The sequence below is a fragment of the Xiphophorus hellerii genome, chromosome 1 (assembly GCF_003331165.1).
Source record: "Xiphophorus hellerii strain 12219 chromosome 1, Xiphophorus_hellerii-4.1, whole genome shotgun sequence".
In the NCBI taxonomy this organism is placed as follows: domain Eukaryota; kingdom Metazoa; phylum Chordata; class Actinopteri; order Cyprinodontiformes; family Poeciliidae; genus Xiphophorus; species Xiphophorus hellerii.
Window position 1 is genome coordinate 29,430,786 of NC_045672.1, and position 26,706 is coordinate 29,457,491.

Below are 26,706 nucleotides of genomic sequence, written 5' to 3' on the forward strand. Positions count from 1 at the left end.
TACTAATTTATGTAAAAAATGAAATTTAGGTTTAGAAATTGCACCCACTGGCGGTAAACTTTAATGTAACATGAAAGTTTTAATATGTTTCAGTTTTAGGGTTCAGGATGTTTTTGTTCCTGGTTTAATGTTGTGTTTAAGCCTCACATGTTGTTTACTTTCTAAAAGTACAAATTGCCAGTGGACATTGGACAATATTATCTGTAGATGCAAATAAAAGAGAACTTAAGCAGCATCTTGTATTTATTTTAACTTCTATTTCAATCTGGAGAGACTCAGACGGAAAAACAGCGATTAAAAAGGTTTATTGACATGCATGAATTTAAAGTTCTTTGGCGCTCGGGCCCCGGCTGAGGACATTGAGCTGTGAATTGCGATCAGCTCGGATGAGCATTCCCGATGTAGGTTAGGAATGTCATCCCCCGGGACCCGACACTGGTGGTGGGGGTCGGTGAAGGATGGGAGCCTGAAGAGTGGAGGTGGAGAAGGGGTGGAGGAGGGTTGAGCGCAGCTGGAAAGCGGAAGATGCCATGGATGGAGGTCCTTATCAACTGGGCCTTGGTCGGTGATTGGACGTGACGTGGCTTGGTCCAGCGTTGATAGGTTGGTGGTGATGAGCGGGACGCGCCGACTGGATGATGCAGGTGGGGCTAAAGAGTCTTCCAGTTTGAATTTGCGCCTAGGCTTCATTTCACTTAAACCAAATATATCTAATGTATTATCACACCAATATTTTTTATTGTTTTATTATTTAAGTCTCTGGTTATCCCCTGGTAAACCTTTTCTGACCGTACTTTTTCCTTCCACTCAATTTTCCGCTAGTGTAATAGAAGACAACATTCCTCCTTCCTTGCTGTTAAAATGGATTTCTGCATTTAGAAATCCATTTTAGCTGTTGATCTTTGAGAATATATTATTATACAATATTATACAATATTATTGTTTATTTGAATTTATAATGACATGCCTAATCACTGTGTGTAATAAATCTATATTACCAATTTCTTCTTTTTAAACAGAGCCACAAAAGCAAATACACTTTTCAATGATGTTCTAACTTATTTACTTGTTTCTATAAAATCAGAAGCCAACAAACGGATCAAGTTCAAACACGAAAAACTAAAATAAACTGGTATGAAACATGTCAGAGAAGCATGTAAAAGTTATCATAAAGTTAACATTGAATAGTCACCCAAATTTTATCAGCTAGATGATAAATTTCTTTACTTTTATTTCTTCAAAATGGCTTAGAAACATGTCTGAAAGAAGTAAGAAAACAACTACAAATAGTGACGTCACAAAACACAACAGAATAATAATAATAATAATAATAATCCATTTTATCTATAAAGCCCTGGATAAGTAAATTTAAAGCTCAGATTTATAAATGTATTACTTAATAATAACTTAATAATAAATGTATAAATCTCAAAGGGCTCATACAGTTTGTGTCACTGCTAAGATCTTCGGCCTTGACAAAATGGGTGGATATTTGGCGCCACCTGCTGGAGGAACGTAACATAATTTATTCAGCACTTTTCCTGTTAGGTTTTAATCAACACTTCCTTCAGAAATCTAAACCCCTAAGTTAGTTTATTAGAGGAACTGTTCTCAAATTAGCTTTTATTTGCTGGTTGCTGTGAAGTGCAGGGAAAAAGGAAGTAGTTATGTTCTTTTTAAAATATAAAAAGAACGTAAATTACTGGTTTTCTTACTTTTCTGAAATTTTAATTATTATTTTAAATGTTGCGAATATTTTGCACCGCTATGTATTTGTCAATCGTGCTGAGACTTCCTTCATTTTCGCATGCAACACTTCCTCCGTAAACGTGATCCTATCTTGTTTTGGCGAGTGAAAATGACACCGCATGTCTTCTGTTTGGTAGAGCCTCAGCTGTTTGCTCACTAATGAGCAACTAATGGATGTTTGTGCAGCGGATAAACAATCAGCCGGGGAGAAAATATGTGTTTTCTCCATCACTAATGTGAGCATCTCTTGTAAATAAACAGGTTTAGCTTTAGCATTGAGTCAGTGGTGCAATAAACACAGGAGTCTGGGAGTTTTCCAACAGGTTGCTTCATTTCTTATATTCCTGTAAATCCTTGAACAATTTATTTCTCTGTATTAGTTTCTGCTTTTGCATAAAAAAGAACAGAAAAAGCAAACAACTTCACAAGATATGTTGTGTTTGTTTTAGCTTTGACCTTTGCTAAAAACTCTCCAAACGTGTGTTTTTAAATATATTTTTAATTTTATCTTTTAAATTAAAGTGTGTTTTTTTGGAAGAATTGTTAAAATAAATACATAAATGACTAAATAAATTAAAACTATCCAACTTTCTGCAATGCTAGGTTGCATCTAGACGTCTGACAATGGCTCAGGAACCAAAACTGTCCACCTCAGAAGTAAAACCCAGACATTGAAAAAATAGAAAATAAAAAAATAACCTTAAAGGTTTCGGTTAGGCCTGGATTGGAGCAGCTGCTTTGTGAAACCGCCAACAGCCCACAGAGCTCCAGAGGATCCCAGAAGCCTCTGCTAAAAGTAGAGCACAGACTTTTATTTTTTCACTCTAAGCATATCTTTCATAACTTTACTGACCAAAAACATGAAAAAAAATAAAGTATAGAAAAGTAAAATTTCTAGATATTGCTAACAAAATTTTCCTGTTCCTTCTTTTTTGTTCTGTTTTTATAAAACCCACATAAACCTGATGAGAAAAAACATTAATTGTGTTTGTCAAAGCGAATATAGAACATTTTTTACCATGCAGTGCCGTGGCATAAAAAATGAGGTTTTGAAATGAGGTTTCAGGGATGTTGCCGTTCTGCAGTTTTGATGTGTGTGTTGATAAAGCAATGCAGAAATCTTCCTGGACTGCTGGAACATTTTAATGAAAAAGGGAGGAAAAGTCTGAAGCTGAGAGTTTCTGTTTATCCTCAGAAGTGACTTCAGTGGAATTTGATCCAAGAAAACCTACTGTGGGTGATAAATGTATATGTTTGGAGCTGGATTTTTAAACAAAGTAAGCCCAGAAGAGATTATTACTGACCTTAGATTCACATTTAATATGAAAGTGGAATGAGGAAGGACAGCCAGATATGATGATGTGGTCAGTTTTACAGCTGCATCGGTCATTAAAACTGCCGCACAGGCAGATTTGATTTATTTTAGTGCAATTTTAACATTTTTCTTAACAATAGATATTTTTGCATGACTCTACAGAGCAAATAGAATAATAAAAAAACAAAACCAGGCAAAATAGTTTTTTCCAAATCAGTTTCCATCAATAAGAAACTGCAGGTGTCTGTGTCTGGTGGATTTTTTGGTTAAAATGTCTTAGTTTTTCATTCAGTGGGTAAAAAATCCAGAAATGTAACTCAAGTAAGAGTAGAAATACTTTATACTAAAATTACTCAAGTAAAAGTAAGAAATTATTCAAGTATGAGCCAATGAGTACTTTGTACAAAGTCTACTCAAGCAGCACTTCTTCAAAATGTTTTTACTCATGTAAAAGTAAAAAATTAGTCATCCAAGAAAAATTACTCAAGTAAGAGTAAAAACGTATTTGGTAAAAAGTCTCAAGTACTGAGTAACTTATCAAATGATTAATCATATAATATCTTAATATTTCATCATTAGATGCACCAAAATATAAAGTGAAGTGGAACTTTTTGGCATTTTAAGGATCAAATTGACAATAATTCATGTAAGTAACAAAAAATAACAAAATCAGGCACAAGAAATTGTTTCTTTCAATAAAAAAAATAACAAAAACTGCAGGTGTGTGTCTGTGTCTGGTGAATCTTTGGTTCAGTGGGTAGAGAATCCAGAAATGTTAATAAAGTAACATTTCTTGAGTAGTGATACTTTAAACTAAAAAAGTAAAAAGTACAGCGTAACAAAAATACTCCTAAAAGTACTTTTTTCTTTTCCAAATTGAGGAAACGTAGCCGCTTTCCAACTCTGGACTAAAGTTATAAAATCTTTTACTGCGAATAAAAGCGTTGGGACCAGTTTGGTGACCTGGTTCATTTGATTAATTGGCCTTACTGTAAAGCTCTCATCACATGGGTGGAAAGCTGCTGCCATGCCGGGCCGCTAATCCTTCCGAACCCAACCTAAATGTGACGAAGCTGCGTGCAGCCTGTTGCTTCGCCCTGCACAACATCTTCCCCGGCCCGTCGCTGCTGTTATCTGCAGAGCGCACTGTGCTGAGTGTGTGCGTGTGTGCTTTTTTTTTTTTTTTTTTTTGCAGTGAGCAGAATAAAGGCGTGTCTCTGAGTCATGCATATAATAGCGCGACGAGCCGCGATAGGCTTCGGCTCTCCGCTTCTCCTCAGCTCAGTGCGCACCACCAAACCCACCGGCTGCCGCGGGCTCCCGACCATGGCCGAGCGCTCCCCACACTCAGAGGTGTTCAACAAGCCCAAGGTACGTAAGCGAGCCGGAGACCACGGCGGCTCAGAGCGTTGTTTACGGGCTGGCTTCACGGTACAGTAAGTACAGTGAGGCTGAAAGTACAGGGAGTACAAGCGAGAGAACATCCGCAGCGGAAAGGTGTTTCTGAGCCAATTAGGAAGGAGGAACATCAAAAACTTCGCTTTGGTTGGCATGGAAACCTGTTTTAAACGAGGAAGTTGGATCGTCTTGCTTCTTTTACCGGTTTGTTGGTGTTACTAACCACAGGTGTTACTAATCATCAAGGGTTAGGCGGGACAACACAGAGAAACCAAAATAAACTCAGCAAAACTCAAATCCCTTCACATTTTGGTGGTTACTAGATACATTTACTCAAAATGTAAATATTTAACTTTTACTCGCGTATGAAGCATCGCTACTGAGTAAAATTTATCTTTTTTACCCACTGAATGAATAACAAACATGTTTTAGCCAAAAAAAAAAAAAAACCAACTACACACATACAGTTTTTGTTGAATTTTCCTAATATTTTTATTGAAAGAAACTAATTTGGAAAGCTTTTTTTTAACTTTTTTTTTTTTTAACTTATAATAATTATTGTCATTAAAATACAAAAAATTTCACATAACTAAATTTTTGTCCATCTCATATGTAATTTTTAAATATTAAATGATTGATCATTTTACTCGGTATTTGTGTAGACTTTTTACTTTTACTTTAGTAAAAATTTTCAAGTAGTGCAAGTCAACAACCCAGCTTTTTTGGGTTGTTGACACGTTTACTCACTAATAAGGTTCAAATAAATAGCTTTAACTGGCACTAGGAAAATGCTTTCCATTTAAATGTTTATTGTCACATCTTCTTAATCACTTGTGCCCTTTGAATCGGAGTCCTAACTGAACATGTAGCTGTTCTGACAGCTGATAAGCTGACAACAAAAGCCTGAGTCAGAGTGAAAGATGGGTGGAGGATGTGGGCAAATGACGGAGATCAGCTGTGCATGTCTGCAGAAGCAGAGTGCTGGCAGAGATAACCTCATTACATATTAATATGCTGCTGCAGAGCTGATGGTGGCGCCGGAGTCACTGTGCACTGCAGCAACCGTCACAGGTTCAACATGCAAACTTATTGTGCTGATTGTGTTTTTGGAGCGTTACATCACCTTCATGAGGTTAATGAGTTCAATCAATCATCTACGTCCTGAAAACTAACGTCTCAGTTTCACTTATTTTAGTTTGGCGCTACAATATTTAGTATATAAGCTCAGCATTTAACTTACAAATGAAATATTATAGTTTGTAAGCTAACTAATTTGCTACCAAGCTAAATATATAGAGTGAAATATTTGGCTTACATACTAAATATAATCCAAGCTAAAATGCGTGAAACTGAGCTATTTAGCTTAGTAGCTAAATACGGTAATTAGGAACTCAAAGAGCTCAAGATTGGAGCCAAATTTGTAGCTTTCCAGTTGCAGGTAAATATTTAATTTGTAACCTCCTTGATAACTAAATATTTAGTCTGGAGCTATAGCTTACTAACTAAATTTACTAACTAAAGTTTGGAGCAAAGTATTTAATTTGGAGCTAAATATTTTGCTTGTAGGTTAAATATTTAGCTTACAAACTAAATCTTATAGTTTGTAAGCTAACTATAATTAGGTTAGCTCCAAATATTTAGCCTGCTAGCTAAATATTTGGTTTGAACCAAAATATGTAGCTCTGTAGCTACATATTTAGATTGGAGATAAACCTTTAGTTTGTAAGCTAAATATTTAGCTTTCTAACTAAATATTTAGTTTGGAGCTATAGCTTACTACTAAATAATTATTTTGGCGGTAAATACTTGTTCTCTATGCTAAATATTTAGCTTGCTAACTACATATTTAGTTTGTAGTAAAATATGTACCTTAGCTTGCTATTTTTAATTTGTAAGCTAAACATTTAACTTACAAACTACCGTATTTTCCGCACTATAAGGCGCACCGTATTATAGGGCGCATAGAATAGATGCTACAGTAAAGGCTGGGGTTACATTATGCATCCATTAGATGGAACTGCGATAAAGGGAATGTCAACAAAATAGTCAGGTAGGTCAGTCGAACTTTATTAATAGATTACAAACCAGCGTTCTGAAAACTCTGTTCATTCCCAAAATGAATAAACAGCTGTTGCTTCCTCCACTTCTGCACCATTGATTCGTTCATGTTAAATTCTCTCGCTGCTGCTCTATTCCCGTGTCCTACTGCGTGACTGATCGCCTTGAGCTTAAACTTTGCGTCGTAAGCGTGTCTCTTAATAGGAGCCATTTTGGGGTCTTTACACAAAACCCAGCGTGCACCGCGCGCTTCTTCTTCTACGGGGGAAAATGAAGTCGGCAGCTGCTTACCGTAGTTCGAGACCTGTTGTGGCTCAATATTGGTCCATATATAAGGCGCACCGGATTATAAGGCGCACTGTTGGTTTTTAGGTGCGCCTTATAGTGCGGAAAATACAGTAAGTCTTATAATTTGTAAGCTAACTATAACTAGCTTACAGGCTAAATATTAGCTTGGAGCTAATATTAACTTGGCAGCTAAATACATGGCATGCAGTAAAATCTTCTGTTTGTAAACTAAATATTTATCTTACTAACTAAATATTTAGTTCAGAGTTAGACTAAATAGTAAATATTTGATTTGCTTTGGAGCTAACTTTTTAGTTTGTAAACTAAATATTTAGCACCAAGCTAAATATTTAGGTTAGAGTTGAATATTTATTTTATTTCTTAAATAATTAGTTTGAAACTGTGACATTTAAGAAAGTTTGTAAGTTTGACTGTGAAAACTTACCGTCTCCAATTTCTTTATTACCCACAAAGTTTCTCAAAATCCACACAGTACTCAGGTACAACTTAAAAAGCTGCCATATGTCAAAAACAAACTCGGAAGAAGTCTGATCATCTGATTTGTGTCTTATGTAACTTCAAAATCATCTCTGTGTTTGGAAATGTTTAATTTTCAGCAAACAAAGAATGAGGCAATGCTACATCGCTGCTAACTTTGTTGTGACTCTTGCATAATTTGTCTGAAACAATCGGAGCGGCTCTTAAAGTTCTAATGTAATCAAAAGAACTCTAATTAAACTATTTGTATGCACCAACTATTCCCAAATTCATCATGATACATCTAACGGTTTTAATTATGGAGGGCGTTCAGTCTGAGTCGTTCTCTTTTAGCTGACTCTCTTTCTTTGCGGTCAGTTGACAAATTCAGATCATGTCCCAGTGGATGAGTAAACATGTTCTGCACAGTCTGTGCAACATTTTATTGGGTTTATCCATCACTTCTGTGACATGAGGGAAAATCAAAAACAATTTCACACGGCAGAATGAAATGGTGCAGCTGTTGCATCATTTCCTCCCTACGAATTGCTTCACACCCAAACTTGCAGTCTAGCATGAATTGTTAGGACCAAAAGACTAAAAACTGTCTGAAATATCATGCATTAAATGATCCACAAATATGACTTCTGGGAAATTTCTGCACAAAAGTGGTTTTTCACTCTATATCACGTGAGAACCACAGACTTTTAGTTGTTTATTAAATTTTTATGTGACAGACCAACACAGATCCTCTTAGTGATGAAAAGATACAAACTCTTCCCATGGTAAAACACGGTGGTGGTAGCATCATGCTCTGGTGTTGAGTGTGATCCATAATGAGAAAAGGTTCTAGAGAAATTAATACTTTTATAAGCAGCTTATTTTTGTCCAAGTTATTCAGTTTTCTTAAAACAAAGTAAAAAAAAAAGTGAGTTTCTGTTAGTTTATGGCACAGCTGGATCACATTAAAAATGTTTTTAACAAAAAATAGATGTGAATAAAAAAGCAGCATGAGGGAGGGTCATAAATCTGAATCTCCTCAGTTCATCTGAGCTTCCTCTTTGGCTTCATACTCTGATATAAAACTTTCCTCTTGCAAAACTGCAGACATTTTCAGTGTCACGAGATTAATTTAAAATGACCGCAGCATGCTGCAGGGTGAACTGAAAGAAGAGCCACATGATTTCCTGAAGTAGATATCGAGGGGAGAAGAATTTCATCATCTGTAAACGGCTCTGAAGCTTCAACATTTAAAAAACTTTTATGAAAAATGATTGTTAATAAAAAGAAAAGCTAGAAAACACACATGAATCAGAGATTAGATCGATTAATTTGTGCAGATGGAGGTCTTATTTTAGAACTGAAACAGTTTTTCTCAACAAATAGGTAACAAACAGAGCCGGCCAAAGGTATATGAGAGTTAAGCTAGCATGATAAAAAGTATAAATTTTAAAATATATTGAAACTATATACAATTTTGTATTATTTTTATAGTTTGTACACAAACAATAGGTTGATCTCCTCCTGCTGTCACTGTTAGGGAAATATAACATATCAAACTTGTTAACTTATTTACTGTAAATTTAGTGTTTACTTTCAAATAATTAAAATGATGTGATGCACTTAAATGCCACTCTGCATTTCAAAATCCAAATAATTGATACTTTAGTTAAAATCAGCAGCCATAATAACATATAATGTAAGCTATAATAATGTGGTATAATATACTCTACTTAAAAATGATGCTAATGAAAGGAGCTGTGTTACACAGAGTGTTAGAAATGATACATGTTGGCATTGGGGCCCCCAAATTAAAATGTGTCCAGGGTCCCAAAAATGCTTGGGGCAGCCCTGGTAACAAATAACCAGTTGTAATGTTTGAGTGTTATTAAAGCAACATATTTGGTATTTAAAGCTAAAACATTTGCCCATCATCTCCAGTTAAACTGAGGATGGGTCGTTAAGATAACGAGACCAAGAGGATATCTCCGTCTCAAGCACTTCCTGGTGGGACCCAAGATGTTTCCCAGGTCATAGGTGACCTTTGACCTGGAAAACGACCTATCTGGGTTTGTCCCAGTCTCTCTTCTTCCAGGTTACAGTTCATTGTAGATGGACAAAAAGGAGGAGTAAATTTCTGCCAAAAAACTCAGAAATTTAGAAATTAATCTTAGACATTTTCTATAAAAAACTTGGCGTTTCAAAAAGAAAAAAATCTACATTTGAATCTGAAAAATTTTCTTGTTTTCTGAAACATTTCTGAGATTAATCTCAAAGTTTCAGAGTTTTTCCTCACAAATTTCAACTATTCATGCTCAGAAATTTTTAAGTGTTTTCTAGAAAATTTCTGAGATTAATTTCAAAATTTCCAAATGTTTTCCAGCAAATATTCAACATTTGGAGCTCAGAGGTGAATGTCAAAATTTCAGATTTTTTTTCTAGCAAATTTTCAACTTTTGAAACTCAGACATCTCCTTGTGTTTCCTGTAAATTTTCTGAGCTTAATCTCAACATTTCTGAGGTTTTCCTAGCAAATGTGTGACATTTGGAGCTCAGAAATCTTTCAAACAAATTTTGCTTGCAGAAGGATTTTGTGCAAAGAAAAATAATAAATGTAATGAACATGTGTTGCATAGCCCATAGAGCTATGCTAACCTGCTAAAGGAACCTTTAAAGGATTTTAATAACTGTTGAACCGTGGCTTTCACTGAGGCAAGACGGCAGAACTGGTTTTTATATCAACAGCTTCAGGAAACTAAAAACGGGAACTGCCTCAAAGTAAAAGCTTTGACAGACAGAAACTACTTATGTGTTTTACATATAAGGGCAGAAAAAGTGCAAAAATGTTGACTAGACAGATTTTAGAACTCGTTCTCTTCACCTCAGAGAGGCAACTCAGACAAGGATATTCCCTAAACAATATAAACATAACCATAAGTTCAACACACTCATAATGTAATAATATTTTCCATTACAAATACAAATGACCACCTGAACCTTTCATTGCAAGGCAACAGTGCAAATATCTTGAAATAAGACAAAACTAGCTTACAGGTAACATTTAAGCAAGATATGAGCTTGTTTAGAGTCGATAATTCGTTAATATTGATGAAATAGTAATATCTACGTTGGCAAATTATTTAACTTTTAAACATGTTTTGTTATAAGTGAAATAATCTGTCCATGGAGCAAGTAGGTTGTCATCAATATTATGGAATTATTTACTTAAAACAAGCTCCTATATTTTGCTGAAAAGTTACCTGTAAGTTAGTTTTGTCTTATTTCAGCTGTTGTGTTTTTGTAGTGTAGCTATTATTAAAATGTGTGGGAATAAAAAGTCTGATATGCAGAATGCTGTTGTTTACATTTCATCAGTCTCTGCCAGGTCATTTTTGGGGAAAATAGTGTGAAATATCTTCATAAGTTGGTAATGGTTTGTTCACATCCAAGGAAAACAACACATGCTTTGTTTTACTGCAGCTTTTTTATTATTTCTGCATGATTCTTGTTTCTTAAAACTAAAAATCATGTAACCCAGCTGAGTCTCCAGTCCAAAGCAATACAAACCAAGCTGTTAAGCAGCAAGTAGTCCGATTTGAATCATCTGAAGTTTTTCCTGGCCTGATCTTAAGCTTTAGCTCATGACGAGCCTCGCGTTGCTCTTTCTTAACCGGAGCAACTTATCTAACTCGTTGAGGGACGAGTCTAGATTCTTCCATTTCATCTGCTGGCATAAATCACAGCTTTCAGCAACAGAGGGGGAGCCAGGGCGGCTGTTCCTGTTTGCCCCCTGTGGCACCCCCGGCCCTGTTCGCCACTGGTTGCCCCACCATGTGCTCTGTATGCACAATGAGCTGCAGCCAAAGCACAACCTCAGCTACACTGCTCTGTTTGGTCCAGGAAGATGTGGCAACATTCCTGTGTGTGTGAGAAATTAACATTGATTGATTGATTGATTGATTGATTGATTGATTGATTGATTGTCTTCTTCATCCACAGATTGAGCTGCATGTTCATCTTGATGGAGCCATCAGAGTGCAGACCATTCTAGATGTTGCCAAGTAGGTGGATTTGCTTTTTTTATTTTCCTTGAATGCTAACATGTTAATGCTCTTTCTTCTGAGTTTTTATTTAATATATTTATTTATCTATTTATTTAACAGATAAATAAATTTGTTAATGGTTGCCTTGTGCAGGTGCTTGCCTACAAAACACTCCAACATCCCAAACCCCCCTCAAAATCTTAGCAAGTATTTTTCGTCTAGTTTCTAACACAAATATCTTATTACAACTTAAAATAAGACAAAAGTAACTTTTTATTAAGAGGTAACAGCTTGGTTTAAGTTAATAAGTCCTTATAATTTGATGAAAAAGGTGCTGGCTCCACTAGCACACTGCAAAAACATAAAGTCTTACCAAGTATTTTTATTTGGTTTCTGGTACCAGTATTTTAGTACACTTAAAATAAATAAAAAGTACCTTACATGTAACTTTTTAGAAGATATAGGAGCTGGTTTTAAGTATGTAATTACTTAATATTGATGAAATATTACTACTTCCACTGGTAGATTATTTTACTTATAACATGGTGAAAATGTCTTGTTAGAAGTGTAACAATCTGCCATTTAAATTAGAAATGAAAACAATAAGGAGTTATTTGCTTAAAAAAACTCTTATATCTTATAAAGTTACTTTCAAGTATTTTTATTTAATTTCATGTGTGCTAAGATTTTTGTGCCAGAAATACCTGGGAAGATTTTGTGTTTTTCTATCCTAATTGTGTGGTTGATTTTATTGAATCAGGGTTTCTGCTGGCATCAAAGTAGAGAGGTTGCGTAATGAAATATGAACCTGTATTTGTGTGACCTTTGACCTTCCGGATTATGTACAACTGAACGTGAGCATGTGAGTTCTGAGTATACAGCAATCAAGTGAGTTGATTGCCATATCGCTGATGAGTAACACAAACGATTATCACAACATAGCACAAGAATTTACGCCATTAAGTTGTAACATTCTGAACTTTGACAAGTGAAGTGAATTTATGATTTTGGTATCTCAGGTCAAAAGTGAACATTTCCAGTTTTCAGTGTTGATGTGTTAGAAGCAACCTAAGGATTTAATTGAGTTTCACGGGAACAAAATTGCAACATTTGTTACATTTTCAGCTGCTGCTGTTCGCTTTCAGACTGCACTGTGTCAAACAAACCAAACTGTTGAAAATCTGTTCCCCTCCTCACCTGTGGGGGCGCTCTTTCGTATTTGGTAAACAATCATGAGCCATTTCTCATGCTAGTGTTTGTTTTGGTTGTTTTTACCCAGAATGCCCTGCGCTGTAGTCCACTTCCTGCTTTTGGAACCGTCTCCAGTCTGTTTGCCGTTCACAGAAACCGAGGTTTCTGAGCGGACCAAAGTTTGTTTTTTGGTCCCAATCAGAGTTTGATTGCGCATTCACACCTCCCCAAACAAACCGGACTTTCTAGAAAAATGGACTACAGTTCGATTAAAGCAGACCAGACATGGCTGGTGTGAATGATGCACCAACCAACAAAACTGGTAATTTGTTTTACTGGATTTACCAGTATTTATTTTGGCACTGGTATTTCATACTCCATTGAAACCAAATGGGATCCGGTCCACCACAGCGATATGTAGTTGTAGCCAAAAGGGTGTTGGTGTTGGTCCAAATCGTGGCTGTAGGTCCTGAGATGAAAAGGATCTTTCAGTCTAAAGAAAGCATCTTGAGAAGCTAGGGAAAATAGCTTTCCATCGGCCATGAAAAGATTCTGGCAACCAGTCAGACATTACAGAAAGGGGACGCTGTCAACGCCGTTTGCAGCAACTCTGATCTCATGGAATCCATTCTGGTGGTGAAAGGATATCAATCGAAGAGCTTCAAAACCCAACTGACTGCATCTTGTAACAGAAGGAGTTCAGTACAAGTTTTTCTCCATTTACAGCCAGAAATGAAAATCATTTCCAGAGAGAGCTAAAAGTTCAGCTATCTTTGAGAGGCGAAAAAGTGAGAAGGGGCTTCTGCTTCTTGGTTGGAGGCCTTCCAGATTTATCCCAGCGGGTTTGTTTTCAGAGGACGGAGGTCTAGCTAGGGGAAGAGCGAGTTATGGTGGAAAGGTTGTATCTGACAGCTAGATTTGGAAATTCCAAATATCCCACAGAAGAGAAAAGTGGTGAGAAAAGGAGGTCTGGTGATCTCTGCTCAGACTTCTTCCTCCAAATCCCAATGGGAAGCGCTCCAAAAAGCAGAACAACGATTGAAAATCCATATTAGTGAATTCTGTCTGTAGGGAATGGTTTCTAATTTCATATACTTTCTAAACTTAAACATTACAGCTATAAACATTTCATCATGGAAAAAAAGAAAACTGAATGGTTGCCTCGTTTTAAGTTGAGCAAAAATTTACATTCTGCGTGTTTTTAAACAACCCAAGTGCTTCAAAAATAAACACCCAGCCAATTTTTTGGCTATAAGTTAATGTTTTTTGTTAAGTCACATTCAACGGTCACTGAGCCGTTACCTGGCAACGCCAGCACAGCACAGCCCCGTTACCAAGCAACCCATGTTGAGCTCCGGCGTATCTGGTCAGCTGCAGAGTAGCAAAAAATTGTACTAAAGTAAAAGTAGTAATACTTCAACATATTTTTACACAAGTAAAAGTAAAAAGTATCCGTCTAAGAAATTACCCAAGTAAGAATATAAAAGTATTTGGTCAAAAGTCTAAACAAGTTCTGAGTAACTGTTCAAATTATCAATCATTTAATATTTTAAAATTGCAAAATCAGAGAAAGCAAAATATAGAGTTAATTGGAAATTTAGCTATTTTAAGGACCAAAATGACAATAATAGTAACAAAATCAGGCAAAAGAAAATGTTTCTAAATCAATTTCTTTCAATAAAAAGATTTAAAGTTTGACAAAAACTGCAGGTGTGAGTCTGTTTCTGGTGAATTTTTGTTTGTTTTTCATTCAGTGGGTAGAGAACCCATAAATTTTACTCAAGTAGAAGCAGCAATACTTCATAATAAAATTACTCAAGTATAAAAAGTAATTTAAAAACAAAAAAGTCACTCAAGTAAATGTAATTGAGTAAATGGTACCTCAGTATTGGTATCGGAAATAAGAAAAAGTGGATTGGTGCACCGCCAAAATAAAGTACTTGTTTTCATTTTTACACTATCTTTTAACAATGTCTTCCATTTTTCCGTCTTTTATCCATCCAGGAGACGAGGCATCTCTCTTCCTGCAACCACAGCTGAGGAGCTGAAGGAGAAGATCATCATTCACGAGCCTGCCACTCTCACAAAGTTTTTGGAAAAATTCGAGGAGTACATGCACGTGATTGCGTAAGTATCGACACAGCAGTTTCTTAAATTGCATAACTGTAGAGGGAGTTTCCTTACAGGAAGTGCAAAGTGTGACAGCGGGGTCAGAGTTCACCTTGAAAGCTGAAGTCCAGTCTTTTGTAACTGTAGTTATGTTGCATCCAAAGTCTTTAAAGAAGGCTAGGTGTGATTGATGGAATTGGTATGTAAAGCACAGGAAGATTATGCAATGTAACTCTGCCCCACAGCAGGGGGCGTCACTTTTAAAGTCCAGACATGTAGAACAGGAACACGGCATTATTGAGATCAAGTGTTGGCAACCAACCAGAAAAAGGACAGTAAACTTATTCAGGAGAGCTTTTCATGTGTCACTCTGCCTTATTTTTCATCCTGAACTCTGAAGAACAGACTAAATACAGTCCAACGCCGCCGGTGTTGCACCACATTCTGTCACCACCATACACTGTGACCGTTTGAGGCGCTGTTGCAGTTTTACAGTTTTTTGCCATACTTGAGCTAAAGGAAAAATAAAGAAAAAATGCTGAACAGAGGAAAAAGTGACATCTTACCACGGTGTTTACAGAATATGATCTGATCAGATATTGTGAACACACTGTAGCTTATAGTAAAATATAAGTTACGATTGACCGTTTGCACGTGACGTCACGCTCTTCAGAAATCTGCACGCTCCGCCATGATGGACGGCAAGACGACCTACACGCTCCAGAATAGGTTGTTTGTTATAAACAAACATCTGTAACCTAATATTGCTTTTATTTAGTTGATTTCACTTTTAAAATGGTCATAGAGTGCTGCGCGGTCGGCTGCACAAACAGGCAAGGATAGAAACCAAACTTGTCACTTTAATGAGGAAAAATACGGCGGCGATGGAGAGCAGCTATCACTCATAATGACTGGCAGTCCTCTGAGTAATCGCGGATTTGCTGATTTTTACAAAGTTAGAATACTAGCGTTCATATACTTAATAAGTAAGTATGATTAGAAAGATATCAAATATCGCATTATGGAGAAGGTACGCATCTAACCATTGGTAACCATGGAGACAATGCCGCGCCATCATGTAGCCTAGCATGCATGGAAACAACTGGTTAGCATTTCGTCTTTTGTACGTTTTCAAGGCAGCTGCGGTGTAAAGAGAATCACTGTTTATGACATAGTGATGAAAATCATGTGGCGTGAATTCAGGAAAAATCGGTAATTTGACCAACACTTCAGGGGGGAGGAGGTACGGGTCGGTTTCTAAGCTAGCTATTTCCAACTTTTGTAAATTCCGCCGTCGCTGAGTCCCAACCAGGTGTGTTACGTTCACAGACAAATTATCTCAACTCGAATAAGTAGAAGCCATGAATAAATTGGAAAAAACAACTTTGGAAAACAATTTCAGAAGCTCCGTTGCTCTGTTCAATACCCCTGGTATTCTGACAGAACACCGTCCATCATGGCGCCTCCATTGATTAAGTGAACTTGTTGCATAGGGTCAATATTTTAATTCTCTGTTTACAGAGCATTATGAAGTATTCTGTGACGATTTATATTTCCATAGTTGCAATATTAGTAGTAAGTTGTTGATTGTTGGACTTTTTCTTTATCTCTCGAGGAATGGCAAAGTATGGCTTTAAACTGCGACAACACCTGCTATGGTTACAGAATGTGGTCTATAACCAGAATATGGTCTGTAATAATATATGATCTGTAACCAGTGTGCAGCTGTTCACACTGGTTACAGTGGGTTGGACTGCAGTGTGCAGCCGTACCTTTCTTCTGTGCAGTTCGAACATCAGGGAACTTGCTGGCTGGGTTTAGCTCTTGCAGGGCAGTAGTATGGCTCTGTGCAACAGGAGGATGCTGCAGAACAAAGGTCATTCAGGTGGGCAGCATTCACTGTAAACGCTGGAAGCGTTTTGTTCTGTGACACGTAGCGAAATGAGGCCTGTATGACAATAAACGTGCGACAGAGAAGAATTTCTGAAGGATAAAAACCTCATAACCACATTGTCATTGGACAACAAATTTTGTTGGGCAACAAATTGTTCCAGAACTTATTGTGATAAATGGTCATATTGTTGTTTTGAGACAATTTTCAAGTAATATAATAGTAAAAATGGCATAATAATGCAAGAACGCGTTCTCAAAGATCAATAAACGCTGGTCTACTATTTTTACACTATCTTTTACTAAACTAAAGTCTACTAAACTATTTGCACTAGAAATTAGACTAAAAATACTTGAAGTTTTGTGTTTTGCCGTTTCTGCTCCAGTGCTGATCAGCATTGTTACTCTAGTGCTTACAGGCATGTACAAATTTTATATGTGCTTTATAGTTAACTAATAAGTTAAAATTCTGTCAGTTTGAACAAAACAAGTTCACCAGAAACCGTTTGATACAATCGCGCCAGCTGCACTTGGACTATCCCAGATCAGCTCTCTTTTGATCTCAGTATTTTGCAGTTTGTGATCTTATCACACATCTGCAGACAAAACTTAATTCCTGTCAGGTTGTGGTTTTCAAGATCACCAAATTAAACATGTAGCAAGAAAACAAACAGGAAGTACAGCAATATCTCGTAACAACTCGCATAAAGACGATGCAATAAAAAGATGCGAACATGAAGAAAATCTAAAGTAATTTGAATGTAGAAATGAATTTTTCCTTGTAAATAAAAATGCTCAACAAGCAAATCAAGCTGATAAATGGGTCAAACGTACGTAGAAGAATCCACGTTTGACCCATTTATCCCATTTCTTATTCTTGATCAGAACAAACAAGAGTAACAAGCTGAGACGGCCAACATTTTTTGGCTGCCATGTTTTACACTCCCTGCTCAGGTGGCGTCACAGAAACTATAAAGATTATAAAATAACATCATGAACCAGTTCTTCTGCATCTTTGAAGAAATGATTCTCCTAAATGTAGATGTTATAGAAATGAACAAAGTTGTGATTGAGGTTTGCTTGACACATGATACACAGAAATGCCCTGATCGAAACCAACTCCAGGATTCCTGACATAAATGTATAATTGGCTTGTGAAAAAACAAGTTTAACTTCAACCTGAATTTAAAACAAGAGAGTGTACAGTGCAGTACAAAGGTCAGTCTTTTTATTGTTATTTTGCTTCTGCAGGCTTTCTGAAAGTTTTTCAGGAACGTCTTACTCCTTATTACCAATCTGTAAAGAGATTTGGATTGGTTTGTCACTTTTGCACAGCACTACAGATAAAGTACAGCACCTCTGCTAATATGACTGCTAGAAAAGAGGTGTAAAAAAACCTGAAATAAATTCATCTTTGACTACAGTAAACAAATGTAGAAAAATCCAACTCTCTTTTAATATCTGTAATGTTTTAAAATAAAATCCGAGTAGGTCAGAGTTGTTGACATCCATTTAAATTGATATAAAATTAAAAATGTGTTTTTACCTTTTATACTTTAATCAGGTCAGTCTGACTGTATAAAATAAATGTGATGTTACACAGAGATCAATTTTGAATCGATCTACAGGTTTTTCCTTCTTAGTAAATAAATTAATAAGTGTTGATTTTTTAAATGTTGTTGGAAATTATAAAATTAAATAAATGTATTTAGGAAGAAATTACAGATTAATGCCACTAAAAAAAAAAAAATCGGACTTTTTTCTCTGAAGATTAAAGTCAGAAATCTGAGATTGAAATTTGAATTTTGTGATTTATGTAGAGTGTTGATGGTAAGTCTTTTTTTCAGTGGCACTAAACCTCTTCCTGTATCCAATTGCTCTTTGTACCGCCTTGTTGCTGAAATTTGCTATACAAATTAACTTGATTGATCGATTAATTGATTGATATTCAACACTACCTCCCGTAACTTTTAGCTGAGATGTCAAGTTGAACAAATAACATTTAATAGTTCATGACAAGCAAAAATACTACTGATGAAAAGCTGAGAACTCAGCCATAAAAAGTGTTACGGTACACAGCATGATTTTTATCACATCAGTATTTCTGTTGCTCATTGCTTATTTTGCCACTGCAAAAAACAAAGTACTGATTGTTAATGAATCAAAGCGTTTCATTGCTTTTTCCATTTCAGCGGCGACAAAGACGCCATAAAGAGGATCGCTTACGAGTTTGTTGAGGACAAAGCCAAGGAGGGAGTCATTTACGTTGAGGTCAGGTACAGCCCACATTTCCTCGCCAACTGTGATGTTGGCGAACCCATTCCTTGGAACCAGACAGAGTGAGTGTTTTTTATTCATTTATTTCATTATTTTCTGGCTGTGGTGGGGTGCCTTACATTTGTTTTGTGTTTTTGTGGACAGAGGAGACTTGAGCCCGGATGAGGTGGTGCGTCTGGTTAACGAGGGCCTGAGAGAGGGGGAGAGGGCCTTCAATATCAAAGCCAGGTCCATTCTATGCTGCATGCGCCACATGCCAAGTAATGACCTGTTCATGCTCGTGTCTGCCAAAACACGCTTGTGAGATAAGGGTCCTGTGTGCTAATGTCTTGTGTCATCGAAGTTCTGCCTCAGTTATTCTTTCAAAGAGACTCGATTGATTTTATGGTTTAGAAATTTAAAAAAATCTTTTCCAGAACAAAATGTGCTTTTAATTAGAACTCCAAGAAATGTCCAATGCCTATTAGTTAGGGCGGAGATAACTGGGGAGCATAATAGTTTAAAAAGAAGGAATGAAAATAGTTGCTAGCATGGGATTTTTTTCTTGACATAATTTGCTGCATTACTAAGAGAAAATAAAAGTAAAGTAAAAAAAAAAAAAGTCTGAATAATTTGACACATTTAAGTCACATTTAAGTGTATTTTCTAACTTACAAAGTGATGAAAGGAGGATTAAATCTATTCTTAAATAAAGCGAAAGATAAAATAGAACAAAATCCTGCAGCTTTAGTCAAAAAAGAAGCATTTTTCCAACCCATGGAAGCTTATTCCTCTGATTTGGTGTTGCAGCACTTTCAGCACCAGCTGGTGTTACTGTGTTAACATGAAGCAGCGCTGTCGGTAACATGAACTGCAGTAACATGAGCTGCTCTGTTCCAGCAACTGTTTCCATGCAAACCAGCAGCCAAATTAACTTCACATGCCAAATAAATGTGAATATGTTCTAAATAAACCCAACAGGAAACATTATGCAGATATTCTAGGTGGAAATAAGATTATGTTTTGTTTTAGAAATATGTTATAATTAGAAAATGTGGACGAGTCACAGATTATTCTGGTTTTATTCAGTTTTAATAGCAGTAAATGTATGATTGAAAGCAGTCAAACAACAAATTAGTTGAATATTTTTCAGATCCCCTCTGGCAGAATTACAAGAGCGTTCATGTCTCTCGTCTCTGCAGTAAATATGAGAGGCGGCACATAGACCTTGCACCAGCAAAATCTGATTTTGACTTTTCTAAGTTAAGCTCAAGAATCCAGCTGCTGGCCGAGCTTCAAATTTCCTGCACAGACCTGAGAAGAATCCATCTCAAAACCTAAAGCAAATCATAAAAAACTAGTCATAGTGTTCAATTCTGCAGCCTGCGTGTCGATTCATGTTTTTCTAGGCTCAGGATTTCCTTGGATTTATTCAGATGTCTCATTTCTTTTGCACACTTCACACATTGTGTTCAGTTAGCAGGCCTAAAATGTGTCGTAATGGAAGTTTGAACTCGTTCCAGGCTGGTCCATTGAAGTGGTGGAGCTGTGTAAGAAGTATCAGAATGATGGCGTGGTGGCCATCGACCTGGCAGGTGATGAGTCGATGAACCTCGAAGCAAACCCAGAACACAGGACGGCCTACGAGGTGAGCACGGAAAACCATAAAGATATTAAAAACACTCCAGACTTCAGCCAAAAACATGGAAAAACAGCAGAATTAGATGATAAACATCTTTCTGAACGTCTTCACTTAAAAGTGAGTTTCCACTTTTACTACAATTCTTTCAGGAATAACTTTTTCTGGACATGTCTCGGCATACACTATAAAAACACAATATCTTACTGCGTATTTTTGGTTTAGTTTTTAGAGCGAATATTTTAGTACTCTTGAAATTAGATAAAACTAACTTTCAACTAACTTTGCAGCAACATATAAGAACTTGTGTTAAGTCAATAATTCCTTAAAAATTATTTTTTTTTAAATGCTGGTCTCACTGGCACACTGCAAAAACAATTTAACTTAACAACTATTTTTGGTCTAGTTTTTAGTGAAAATATCTTGAAATAAGATAAAACTAACTTACAAGTAATTTTTCAGCAAGATATAGTTGCTTGTTGTAAGTAAATTATTCCTTAATATTTATGAGAAAGCTCTGGTTCCATTGTCAGATTATTTCACTTTATAATGTGGGGAAAAATATCTTGTTCAATCTCCAGTTTGTCCAGTTTTTTGCTTTTCTGTCCTTGTTCTTCCAGTTCAATAGATTTAGGTTTTCATTCATGCCAACATTTCTTTCTGCGCTGAAGCATGAAGACGTTTGTTTACCTGTGAAAAGCTTTGGATCGAATATAAGTGACGCATTTTACATGGACCGCCCACACTGATCTCATCTACAGACATCTGTACTGATGAATGAAATGGAAACTTTATTCAGCGAGGAGAAAGAGCAGAGTCCTCTCCGAAAGCAAGTTTTATCATCTACGGTTTATGATCTCAGATATAAATGTGCCGACTAAACAGAAGTGGGCAGAGTACCAAAAGATTGTACTCAAGTAAGAGCAGCATTACTGCAACAAATTTTTACTCAAGTAAAAGTAAAAAGTAGATGTCCAAGAAATTACTCAAGAGTAAAAAAGTAAAACGTTTACTAAAGAACTGAGTAACTGATCAAATTATCAACCATTTTATATTTTAAAATTACATCATCAAATGAACCAAAATATAAAGTTAAGTGGAAATTTTGGCAGTTAAGGACCAAAATGACAATAATACAAGCAGCAAAAAATAACAAAAGAATTTTTTGCAAATCAGTTTCTTTCAATTAAAACTTATGGAACTATAACAAATACTATAGGTGTGTCTATGTCTGGTGAATTTTTGTTCAAATATGTTTGATTTTCATTGAGTGGGTAGAGAATCCAGAAAAATACTCAAGTAATAGTAAAAATAGTAAAAATGTTACTCAAGTAAATGTAATTGAGTTCATGAAACTAGTTGCTACTATAAGCACAAAATGCTGACAATCCTGAAATAAAACCAGACGACATAAACATGGGGAGTGTTTTATGTCTTCAGGTTTATGTGAAGTTTCGTTGTGATTTTTTTTTTTTTTAAAGTGAGCTGGAAAAGTTGCACAACGTTGCTCCAGTGAGAACAAAACAAAGCGTTGCAGATGTGAAAGCCAGATGTTTGGCCGCGCCGCTTTGTTTCTCATGTGTTCCTTGATGGATGTCGTTCCCAGGAGGCCGTTCGATGTGGGATTCACCGCACGGTTCACGCAGGAGAGGTGGGCCCGGCGTCGGTGGTGAAGGAGGTGAGCCGCTCGACAGTAACTGCTCCGAGGTTTGGCCGTCACGTCTGACTTCTTAACCGTCCTTAAATGTGCGTAAACGAAACCCCGAAGCCACGACAATAGAGATGAGGGCAAAGAGCCGAGCACAACAAGCAGAGCAGAGTTTTGTCGACTAATTGGAGGTCAGTGGAAGAACAAACTGGGAAGAACGATAGAAGCGATCGACTGAATGGGTTTTGTTTCAACAACGAGGAAGCTGGTCAACAATACCGGGAGCCGATTCTGAAGCTGCAGAAGAAGTTTAAACTGTCCTGACGTGTGAATATCTTAACAAAGAAGCAACATGGAGGCAATGAAGAAAGGGGAAAATTTCCAAACCAAACCTCACCTGCTGTGAGGTGGTGAAGATAAAACTGGGAGTAAATGAAACGTACAGCTGAAACCAGATATTGTGTTTTTCTACATGACAGAATAATCAGAGGGACTTTTTTAATCACTTTCTTCAAATTCAGGCATTAATGCCTTTAAATAATTAAGGGAAAACTCTGATGATCATGTCATGCCTTTACAAGCTTCCTTTAAAGGGGAAGCTAGTATCAGAATTTCACTTTTTCAGGGGTTAAACTTGTCAGAGATTTTGTTGTTTCTTAACTTTTTTTGCGTGTCTGTTTGGTGTTTTAGGCTGTTGAAGTGTTGAAGGCCGAACGAGTCGGACACGGCTACAACACGCTTCAGGACCCGGCCCTGTACAGAAAACTGCTAGAGCAAAACATGCACTTTGAGGTAAACAACCAACTTCACAAGCCTTTCCATCAAAACAAAGTCCTTATTTTATTCTCTTGTGTTTATGATGCCATATTATGGCCATGCTAAGAAAAAATTAAACAAAATTGCAAGAATAAAGTCATAATATTTTGAGAATAATGTCATAATATTATCACCATATTCTCAAATTATTTTGTGTTTATTCTCATAATTTTACTGTTTTTTTCTTTGCGTGGCCCAAATCTCGTATCGTATCTCAATCTCGTTGTAATCTGTTGATGACAATGACAAATAAGTCTTATCTTATCTTAAATACTTTATATTATGTAAGTATCCTGAAAGTATTTCCTCTTGATTATTAAGTTTTAGTGGTGAACTTTCCATGGAAGTGGAGATATTGCGCCCTCTAGTGGAGACATGAGTTGAATGAAATGTTCTCCTTGCAGATGTGTCCTGTTTCCAGTAAGCTGACAGGTGCCTGCGACTCAGACTTTACCCAACACCCCATCATAACGTGAGTTTTTTCCCCTCACATTGAAATACAGATTAAAACAAAAACGTTCATGAAACCGGGATTTATTTTGCTTCTGCAGGTTTAGAAAGGACAAGGCCAACTACTCCCTGAACACAGACGACCCTCTGATCTTCAACTCCAATCTGCTACTCGACTACAGCGTTGTGCACCAGCACATGGGATTCACGGAGGAGGAATTCAAACGGCTGGTGAGATCAAATGCAGTTTAATAATAGCACCAGATCACAGGGAGAAGCCATTTAAATGAGGCTAGAAAGGAGAACACGGCGTCTATTTGCCTTTTATCGCTGATTATTTGAACGAGAACAAAGCCGTACTCTGAAAAATATTCCATCTTAGTTCTGTTTAACATTTCAAGTCCTTCTATGCAGCATAAACTCTTAATAACACTAAGAAAAACAACAAAGCAGGTTTGCATGAAACATGGCCTTGCATAAGACCGTAGAGGAAAAAAACTGGCATTTGGATTTGCACAATCGAGTCACTTCAAAGCCTGAACAGCTCAACCTTAAAGTAACAGATCACCAGCTCCATTAAAGGTCAGTGATTATATTAAATACCAACATGTAAATAAATTAACATCAACGGACTTTTTCCTGACTGTTACTGATTATATTTGCTCTGCAGTTCTGTAAAGTGGCTAAAACAATTCAAGGGTTTTGCAGATATTTATTTCTACACGAGTCCTCTAAGGTCTAACTGCAGCAATTCATTAAAGTTAAGGTCTAAACTTTGACTGACCACCTGAATTGATTTATTTTTTGTTGTAGATTTACAGCATTTTAGTTTGTTTTATTTTAACCAGAGATATATCAAGTGATTACATTTATTGTAAAATCTCTTCCTTGCATAGTCTGAAGAGTAAAAATTATAGTTACTTAATAAAAACATGAAGATTGATTTCTTTAAAGAAGTAATTATCACAATTTTTAGTAGTTATATAGTCTAGAAATTGATCTAGGACTTTTACAATATCACCACCTGCTAGTTTTATCCTTGCAGTGTTTATAAAAAAAATTAATTGAAACAGTTGAAATGTTAAATAGCTGCAGCGATTAGCACAAGAAAAATTGCAATCACAAAATTTTAAGTATATTTGTAATGTGGTTGTAACAGAACCTCAACTGCTAAAGAAACATGCAGAATATGAACCACTTAGACTGCAAAGTGTATGGAAAGCTAGAAGTGCCACAGTCTTTAAAAAAAAGGATAGTTGAGACCAAAACACAAGATGGAAGATCAGTTTTGGTAGAAAGAGAAAGGAAAGAGAAAAATGATAAATCCAGCAAATGAAAATGATTGAGTTTGTTTTAGTTTATCATGCGATTAATTGATTTATTGTTTATTGTGACAAGCCTAACTGCAGCTTAGTCACTAGATGACATCGCGATGTCACCAAGCGGAAAAACACAGCCTCTCTAATGTGTTTTTTTTTTAACTTTTCTTTTGATGTAAATATTTAAAATATTTTCATTTAACTAGAACAGAAAAACTTGTAGCTCTTATATAAAAAATTCTGCTATTACAATAAGTTACATACTGAGGCCAGTAGAGTCTGAAAATGAGCGTTTCAGACAAACCCTGCTGTTTCTATTGACCTGCTCACACTGACTTATAATCACTTAATCAATGCATTTGATTAGAAAAAGAGCTGAAGAAGCTGAAATCCATTTCCTCTCATCATCCTGAGCCAAGCAGGAGGGAACTCTCAGTGCTTACTGAATGGGAACTTTTGTCGTTTTGTCTCGTAGAGCATCAACTCTGCGAAGTCGAGCTTCCTCCCAGAGGAGGAGAAAGAGGAGCTTCTCTGCAAACTGTACGAAGCGTACGGGATGATACAGAGCACCGCCCTCTAAAGCACCATCTGACCTCTTAACCAGCTCCCAACGACACAAAGAAATGTGAAGCCTGGAGAACATCAGACAAGCAGGTTACTACTTCCCTTCCCCTCATCATCCGGTTTCATCTCAAGAAGTTCTCCACAGTTTTTATCCACATGAGGCTACATTCCTCTGGAAGGTGCAGAAACATCCGAGGGTTGTCGTTTCATCATCTCATCTTGAGTTTACATGTTTTTGTTATGAAGACGAGCTTTAAAATGCAGAGTAATTCGCTATTCACAAACATATGCAGCCTACAGACGCCGGCTTGTTTTTTGTTGTTTACATCCCATAGAGGTAAATTGCAGCGCTAAAAGATGATGGGAAAACGAATTGATTTAAGAGCAGAATATGAGAAAACACATGCGCACAAGCAGTCGATGTGCTTTTTGTTCTCCACATGAAACGAACCCGGGACCAGATGCATGAAACATTCACGAACATATAGATGAATACAGTTTTCTAACTATTAGTCAGTGGGAGACGTAATGCAGACACATTAACTTTATTCCCACGTCCATCTTTAATTCTGGGAGGATGCGAATCACTAACATGAATAATGTTGTTGCACTAATGAATAAAAACAACTGGTGCCAAACTGGAAGAAAGTAAAGCAAATTATTCTTCCGAGGGAAAAATAAAAAATGGTTCGATTAATAACAATCTATGTCTCCTGCTTTTTCTGCATCAGATGAATAAACAGTTTATTGAATCTGTCATCCAGTTTTACTAGGAGACTATTAGGAATTATGAAAAACTAACAGCAGCACCAGAGGACAAAACAGCAAACTTCAGATATTTATTCTTCCTTTTAAGACGCTTTAGCAAAATGCTGGAAGACGAGTCTGAGTGAAACACATGAGACTTAAAATCTAAATATGTGCTTAAAACTAATAAGAAAAATATTATTTTCATTTTAAGGTTGTTAATCTTTTTCTTTTAAGATTTTTTTTTATCCAGTTTCATCACGTTTTTAGTTTTTTTTATTTTTTTATTTTGTTCAGTTTCTCATTCACAAAAGAAAAGATGCTCGTTTCTTTTTCCCACCCATGTTTCTGCATCTGGCCCCTGGAGAAACAGCAGGTGAAAGAGCTCCATACCAAAAGTGCAGTCTTATATGTGTCCACTAGGTGGCATCGCGATGTCACCAAGCGGAAAAAACACAGCATCTCTAATGTGTTTTTTTTTTTTTTACTTTTCTTTTGATGTAAATATTTTTAAAATATTTTCATTTAACTAGAACAGAAAAGCACTTATTTGTCAGCACTCATTTGTAGCTCTTATATAAAAAAAATCTGCTATTACAATAAAAGCCATTTAAAAGACAGTTTTGTTCTACTTTTGAAATCTTTTCACATCTGATTGCTAAAATTCACACTACTTCAGCAAAGAATTGTATGGTGGTGTATTAGAGCCATTATAGACATAAAAAAAGGTACATTTCTACTAAAAAACT

General features: G+C 36.3%; 1 protein-coding gene and 1 long non-coding RNA gene across 2 annotated transcripts; both read left to right on the plus strand.

The window, feature by feature from the left end:
- Window positions 1-4,251: 4,251 nt before the first annotated feature.
- Window positions 4,252-26,577, plus strand: ada (adenosine deaminase). The gene is made up of 11 exons (XM_032559174.1): window positions 4,252-4,435; window positions 11,285-11,346; window positions 14,524-14,646; window positions 18,711-18,857; window positions 18,940-19,055; window positions 20,298-20,422; window positions 22,020-22,091; window positions 22,752-22,853; window positions 23,282-23,349; window positions 23,429-23,558; window positions 25,122-26,577. Exons 1-11 carry the CDS (start codon window positions 4,289-4,291, stop codon window positions 25,224-25,226), a joined length of 1,197 nt encoding a protein of 398 aa, XP_032415065.1. The 5' UTR covers window positions 4,252-4,288; the 3' UTR covers window positions 25,227-26,577.
- LOC116717653 (uncharacterized) lies at window positions 23,565-24,577 on the plus strand. The gene is made up of 2 exons (XR_004338780.1): window positions 23,565-24,063; window positions 24,094-24,577. It is a non-coding gene; the product is annotated as an uncharacterized LOC116717653 (long non-coding RNA).
- Window positions 26,578-26,706: the final 129 nt, after the last annotated feature.

Excerpts from the sequence above, each read along its gene's own strand:
- ada (XM_032559174.1), top strand. The coding sequence starts at position 4,289 with ATGCATATAATAGCGCGACGAGCCGCGATAGGCTTCGGCTCTCCGCTT. Across the intron at positions 11,347-14,523 it reads ACCATTCTAGATGTTGCCAA|GAGACGAGGCATCTCTCTTC; the intron begins GTAGGTGGATTT and ends TTATCCATCCAG. Across the intron at positions 23,559-25,121 it reads AGGAGGAATTCAAACGGCTG|AGCATCAACTCTGCGAAGTC; the intron begins GTGAGATCAAAT and ends TTTGTCTCGTAG.